Source organism: Haplochromis burtoni, unplaced genomic scaffold, assembly GCF_018398535.1.
Source record: "Haplochromis burtoni strain Fernald_Lab_line unplaced genomic scaffold, NCSU_Asbu1 Contig_130, whole genome shotgun sequence".
Classification (NCBI taxonomy): Eukaryota; Metazoa; Chordata; class Actinopteri; order Cichliformes; family Cichlidae; genus Haplochromis; species Haplochromis burtoni.
Window position 1 is genome coordinate 1,694,981 of NW_024582491.1, and position 7,747 is coordinate 1,702,727.

At 39.3% G+C, this 7,747-nt stretch overlaps 1 protein-coding gene across 1 annotated transcript; it reads right to left on the reverse strand.

The window, feature by feature from the left end:
* Positions 1 to 3,433: 3,433 nt before the first annotated feature.
* Positions 3,434 to 6,348, reverse strand: LOC102310260 (TGF-beta receptor type-2; the record flags this gene model as incomplete). The annotated part of the gene is given in 2 exon segments (XM_005930206.3): positions 3,434 to 4,760; positions 6,221 to 6,348. Coding segments are annotated over 2 exon segments (389 nt in total), but the record flags the coding sequence as incomplete, so codon positions are not given.
* Between the last annotated feature and the right edge of the window lie 1,399 nt (positions 6,349 to 7,747).

The window sequence follows — 7,747 nt, forward strand, 5'->3', positions numbered from 1 at the left end:
TTCACATTCTGTCTCTCACAGTTGAAGTGTACCTCTGGTGCAAATTACTGACCTCTGTCATCATTTTAAGTGGGGGAACTTGCACAGTCGGTGGCTGACTAAATACTTTTTTGCCCCACTGTATATATCAGTAGAGATCACCTCCACTAATGTCTGATGCAAATACATGCTTCAAGAGGCAGGCAAAGAGTTAAAGATATAGGAACCTGTAAGACAGATTAATGCCATTATTTTATGCAAGTTATAATTTTAAAATATTTAATAACCCCAGGTTACCCGAATTTTTGTAGGCATGTACATGTGTTTCTTTGTACACTTGTCGCCTCAACATGAATCTGTTTACATAGCATTATATTGAGGGCAAAAAGAAAATCGTAAATGACGTAATCTTTGGAGGCTTAGAAGATTTATGTTTAGGTTGGGGTGACGTTTTGGTTAGGTCCTTTGGAGGGACAGAAACATGTAAGCACGTGTGTTTATATGACTACTTGTGATGTGGTACCCTCTGTTCTCTGGTTCATGGGAATCGCAAGCCTGTCATTACTTTTTTTCCTGATATAAAATCACCAGAGGAATGTCTGCACCACACTCACACACTTTGTGTCTGACATCCCACTAAAACCATTTCCACACTGCCCCCAAAAGCCTCTTGCACTAAAAACAGCTGGTCTGCTCAACTGACCCTCAACCCTCGGCTGCTTGGAAGCTGCTGACTGCTCTCAGTCACTGTAACTGTGTATTTAAAGGTAAAGCAGGGCTTGCACTACAAAAAACAAAGTTCCAGTAACAGCAACAGCAGCTGTGCTCCAAATCAGAGTGTGCTATTTAAAATAATCACAAAATAGATCTTAAGCTACAGCTCTGGGGCCTGAATTCAAGTCAAACGTAAAAAAACAGAACCTGAACCACTACTTATTCTAATTTTATAATAAAAATGGATCAAATGAGTAGTTTAAATGTAAATAGGAAAAGGAAATGATCACACAGCTCTTTAGTTTGAATTAAGTTTGCAGAACTTGATAGCATCTTTCAGTTCATTCATTTTGTATTCTGGGACGTATATTTTGCTGTTTTTCCATCCAAAATTCTTTGATTCTTTCACCTGTTTTCAGTGAAAGCCTCTAATAAGCAAACATACAGACATAGTTAGATTCTACTAGATGGATTTAGTGGAGCATTTAGAAGTTAAAGAGTCAAATAAGACGGGGTGAAGATCAAAACTAGAGCTAAAAGTGGATCAACACTGGACCTACTCTGCATTTGCATGTGAAAACTGCTTTTTTCTCAGCTCCTGACACCTTGTCAGGAGCAGTAACCACAGCAGCATTACAGCACAAAAAAAATGAAATGTAGTACAGCTACGAATAGTCTGGAAAGGGACAATATAAAGTCTTATGAAGTGAATGGAAAAGAATTCTTAGCGTGCAATTTTAAATTATGCTTGATTTCTTTTCACACAAATTACTCTCAAGAATAGAAAACAGTGTGACACAAAAACAAGATGTGACTAAGTGACAAAGACAGATTAGGTGATGAAAACTTCTATACAAGTCACAATAATTTCTACTGTGAGCTCCAGGATGTTTTCTTTGTATACAAGGCTGACCAGTGTGCTGCTGCTCTTTGTGGATTTAGCAAACCAAATTCAATCGATGTTACAAGAGCTATCGTGGCGATTCTCCAAGCCCTACAGATGACAAAGTGTATATAAAGGTGGAATTTAATGACTCTGTGACACTGACATGAACACCGCTGCTGCTCAGCACTAGTCCAATATATTACATCACTGTTAACGTTACCACAGTAATACAAACTAAACACTTTTGCGGTACACTTCCTGGTAATTTGATGTAACCTTTGAATAACACAAAATTGTAAGACATCCGTTTGTTCTGCAGGTTGTTTCACTAAATTAAAAAAACACAACTTCAGAACAATATCATATGTAGGCCCATTGTGTGATTAAAAATCCTGAAATAAATGAGGAAATTTAATATAGCCTGTTAAATTCCTATGGAATTTTTCCCAACAGTGTTTCTATCCTATTCAATTCAATTCAATGTTATTTTTACAGTGCCACATCACAACAACAGTCGCCTCAAAGTGCTTTATATCAGCTAGACCCTACAATAATACAGTACATACAGAGAAAAACCCAACAATCATATGACCCGAGCAAACACTTTGGCAACAGTGGGAAGGAAAAACTCCCTTTTAACAGGATGAAACCTCTGGCAGAACCAGGCTCAGGGAGGGGCGGGGACATCTGCCAGGACCAGCTGGGGAGAGAAGGAAGACTGGATAAAATACTCATGCATCATGGGAATCTGTTGCTCCAACGGAACTTATTGTTTCGGACGAAAACACGAACACAGCGTACAGTCGAGTCTTAATAGCTTACTTACAACGGCACTCTTTTTGGCTGCAGTGGTTATTATTATATTTACATGCTTCCAGCTCCCGTTTCTGCTTGATGACAGCTCGTACTTTTCCTTTTTCTCCCTCCCTCGCTCACAGACACATAACGGGTATGGCAGTCCATTCTCCCTGCAGCACAGACTACACTGCCCATCAGGCTACATTCTTTAGCGCTATGCCTGTAGCATTCTGCCTATTAGCTTAGCACAACAACAATAACAACAAAAAGGCGCTCTCTCACCCAGGAAACACACAGTAGCGCGCGTCATCCTGTAACCATGGTAACCGTAACGCTGCTGCCTGGAACAACAGAACGTAGCTGTCAAACAAAACCTAAACAGTCCTGACCCGCGACAATGTGAAACAGGAAAATACTGCCGTGTAATCCATTTATTTCAACAAAGTAACTGTATTCTAAGTACCACCTTTTTAAATGGTAACTGTAACGGAATACTGTTACTCATATTTTGTATTTTAAATACGTAACGGCAGTACATGTATTCCGTTACTCCCCAACACTGACCACTGTTAATCCATTTGTTTATACTGATGCATGTGCAGTGGATTAGATTTCTTTATAGTATATGAAAGGGAATCCTTGTATTGTCAATTGCAGAAAACCTCAGCATCTCGGCATTGCATGCATATATAAATGGAATGATTGATAAAGCTTTGCAGCCTTTGCAGTTAGCAACTAAAGAGCAGATATTTCCTCAGTTGTGGAGGACAAAGTCAAGCTGAAAGCGAAACAAACAGATAAGTAGCTCTGTATCTAAATAGGTCAGCTGATAACTAATGTAGTTACCATAACTTTGTGAGGTGGGGATTGCTCTGCTGCCTCTAACTGGTCAAACATGAATAAATGCAGCTTTCACTTTTAAATCATTTTAGTTTCACTTACCTGATCCAAATACATTAAAGCCTAAACCACTAAAATTACATTTATTGTACTTCTGACCCCAAAAAATTTAACATAAATTTACATATTTGATTTATAGTTTTTTGCTACATCTGGCATGTTTTGTGTAGTTTATTGCTTACAGCTTTTGATCTTAAGCAAACAAAAACATATAAGTGTGTTATGGCCAGAGAAATGACACTGATGATGTAGAAGTCTCATAAACTAATGATACAGTTGGAGTTAGAAGTGATGTTAGATGTGAACAAAACAGTCATAAAAAGGAAACATGACACAGTTTCAATTAACTGTTTTGAAAAAAAAAAAAAAAATCAGTGTCAACAGAATCAGCATACAGATATATTTAATTCTTAAAAGATTTACAATATCTTACATATGGTACATATTCTATTGAAAAGCGGGATAAACGATCTTTGGCACACTCAGTTTCCTGGTGATACAGACAGAAAACATACACAGTTGTAAAAAATACATCTTTATATAGTCTTTTGATCTCTGCATAAGCGCTGTAGAAGGAAGACTTTCCCTTTTAGCTTTGATTTGTCATCTGTATTACAGTTTATGTCTCTGTGTACAACGTGCTTGCTTATCTGGAAAACAAAGTTAAGGCATAGCTTGGTAGAAAGAAAAAGAGAACACACACATACATTCACACACCCACAGACATATATTCCTTTAATTTCCTGCTGGTGAGGATGGAATCTGTAGCATCATTAGTGTTAAGGCGCTGCTGACAGTTTGGCTCAAAGTTGAACAGACAAAGGCACTTTCAGGCAAAAGGCACGTTAGAGTACATAAAAACATCTGTAATAAGTAGTAGGTGGTAAAGTGCACACTGAATATCTTTGGTATAGGATGTATTGCCCAGTTTGTTTCTCGTGGAGAGACCTTGAAGAGAAGCCCGTCAGACTCGCCACGCTCAGCGTATCTCGAGAAGCTTCCAGTTATCTTTTTTGGTTCTGTAGCTATCAGCTGATTATGTCGAGCCACATCTTAAATGTGGCGAAGACCAAAAGCATCCAAAAGTTGATCTTTGCTGGGCTACAATGGCAGATGACGCTGCGACTCACACTCGGCTTGGCTTAAAGTCCTACAAGAGCTGAGCTCCAGGACACTATTCAGAGTTTAGTCCTCAGTCCCATCCCAGGAAGTGGCATTTTTCTCACTTCTTGTCGCTAATGGAGCAGTCCACAGCTATGATGTTTTGTATTTCTGTAATTTTCACTTCCTCCTCTGGGATCTCCACCTCTACTGGGATCTTTAGTTCCTCTACAATCTTCTCCGCCGAGGAGCTCCGGCTGGACAGCTTGCCCATCTCGTCTTCCAGCTCAGAGATGCGTTCGGCAATGCAGTGTGCAGTGAGGCGGGCCTCGGGATCGTGGTCCCAGCATTCCTTAATGGTGGCGCACATCACTGCCATGCCCTGTAGAGGGAGGCAGAGAGCATGTGTTATCAGATAGAAACCTTTTAAAAGAGAGAGAGTGCTAGGAGAATTCTACAAAAGCAAAGATGAGTGCAGAAATAAAACTATTCTATATATGTAGTTTTTATATCCCAGTGACCACTGAAATAAAAGTCAGATAATTCCAAGATAGTCACGGAATGCTGAGACTTGGTTAGTTTAGTTAAAACTTCTTACACATGAAATCAAACCAGTTATAGTGGTTCTAAGAGAAGTTATAAATGTACAAGCACTGAAGTTAAAAAGCAAATTAAAAGCAACACTTTCATTATTTAGAAGCAGTGAACTCAGTCGGTTTTAGATGTTACAAATGCATAAGGCAGCTTTCACCTCATTAAACCAAAGTTTAGCTAATTGCCATTTTACAGTGAGCAGAGTAAAGTTGGAGGCACCTCTACTGGGACTAAACTGTTATTAAAACCAAACCTGTCTCCGTATTTAGAAGGTGGCTGACTGTAGCACAGTCAGCAAAGAGGCTGCCTGGAACCGCCGTGACTAAAAAGGTTGTAGTATTTATTGTACTTCAACTTTATTGCATCACATTTGTTAGAGAGCAATGCTCTTTTTTTCCTGCCTTTCTTCTCTCACCCCAACCGGTCACAGCAGATGGCCCCGCCCCTCCCTGAGCCTGATTCTGCCGGAGGTTTCTTCCTGTTAAAAGGGAGTTTTTCCTTCCCACTGTCGCCAAAGTGTTTGCTCACAAGGGTCATATGATTGTTGGATTTTTTCCCTGTATGTATTATTGTAGGGTCTACCTTACAATATAAAGATCCTTGTGGCAACTGTTATTGTGATTTGGCGCTGAATTGAAACTTCCACTTATGTGACTGGCATTTATGTCAGCATTAACATGTCTCTGCTGTCTTCACACAAACAAGCAAAGCAATTTATGATTAGGATTTACCAAAAAGATTGATTGAATATAGGGGAAAGTGTTAAATGCAAAACTGTTTAAAGAGCAAAGAGACGAGCCACAGCCTATGCTGAAAAATGTTTTCAAGTGTCAAAGGCTGGCTTTTACTGTTTTACTGCAAAAGTTAGTTTTTTAAACTTGTTCTCACTCCATTGTGCTTATTAGCTATGAGTCCATCACACAGGTAAACTAAACCAAAGAAAAATAATAATAAGCATAGAAAAATAAATAAACTACAACAAGTACAATGTACAAAAGGGGATACATTATCGTATAAATTAGTTAAACATACTATTACATTCAAAATGTACACTTGTGTTATATAAAATTATGTGTGCAAAAAATCGTGACAATAGATACATATTTACTATTGTAAAATATGAAACTTATTTGAGTGTTCACACTCAATTGATTGATTGTGTTATTTTAATTTTAATTTTAATTTTGTTCTACATTGTAGAAAGCTGCATCTAAAATTTTGATTAGTACTGCAGTCTAACGCACTCACCTGGTGCCTGAGCCAGCTGTCGGGGATCTCAGGCCTCCCTCTGTCTCTCAGCACATTATCCTTCATGCTCTCCACACAGGGGTGCTCTCGCACTTTCGAGCCGTACGCCGGCTCGTAATCCTTTACTTCTGCAAAACACAAGCACAACTCACAGATCAGACATGGACTGCAGACCCTAAACTGAGCTGCAAGTAAACCACATCCTTCTTTACAGCCACTTGTATGTACCAGTATTTGTCATTTTCAAAATCTTGAAAGGTACGTATGATGATATATGAAAATTTTAAGATAAAGAAGAAAAGGAAAGAGAGGGAGAGGGAAACTGAGTGTGACAGGTGGCTGAGTTAACCTTACTAGAAAGTGCAAAAGCATCCTGGTATGAGGTCATTACACCCCAAAACCACTGAGCTTGAATTTCCACCCGAGCTTTGAGCCTTGTACGCTGGCACCAATAATGCTGACAGTGGGAAAGAATTGCTTTTATGGAGCCTTGGCGGGAGGAAAAATGCCCACTTTGGCACTCAAATGACGATCGTGTCTAAAAACAAACAAATCAGCTTCCGCTAACAAGCCATTATTTGCAACCTCAGAGCAAAGAACACCAAAATAACAATATTTTTTTACTCTTTTATGCTCAAAAAATAGCTGGGGTGCAGGGGGTGGGAGGGCATCATGTTGAAACCATGAAAAATGAAAAACAAGGCTCTGGGATTGGGTCCAGACCTCATGAAACCGAACTCACAACAGCTGCAGTCTGACTCCAACCCCGGAAAGGAAGGCTCCCAGGATCTCACAGTTGCTGTGTAATGAGATACTAATCACTGCAAACTCATTTCTGCTTGCCCATCTGACACCAGAAATGATGCACAAATAATTAGCAAATAATCTATCCCTGGATGTCAGTATTCTTATGCTTAATAACAAAGTGTTCTTCCCAACCTGTCAAACACTGGGTATTATTCTCTAATAAAGTGTCATTTGTGCTACATTTTGCTGCAGTTTGCTTTTCTCTGTTCTGCTGCCTCCAAACCAATGGTCTTTGGAAGTCCATTTGATTCTAAAGGGAACTAAATCCTGACCTGGTGAGTCACACAGGTCACACACAGTCCGGTGTCTGGGTGGATCTCTGGGTGTTTTAGTCAGTTGAGGCTGACCACATTTTAGACCAGGTCTAAATATCCTTGACTCTATTTGGGCTAAGTACTCGGTTTCCCTTTACATTCGGTCTCTCGTTTTCCAAAATATTAGTCATGTTTGGTTAAGTTTCACTAGTTTGGTTTGCAATTCTTAAACGCCTGCTGCTCAGTGTTCGTTCGTGAACTTTCAACAGCCTCACAACCATTTAACTGGCACCTCTGAACCTTCAAATCATCTCACATTGTCTGCAACAGCACTTTAAGAAATTTTTCTAAACTTAAAGTGTATTTACCACCTTTGACCAAAGATGCAGTCATTGGTATGTCACTCAGAATCAGAATCAGAATCAGAAAGGGTTTTATTGCCAAATGTTGAGCAGGTTTACAACAT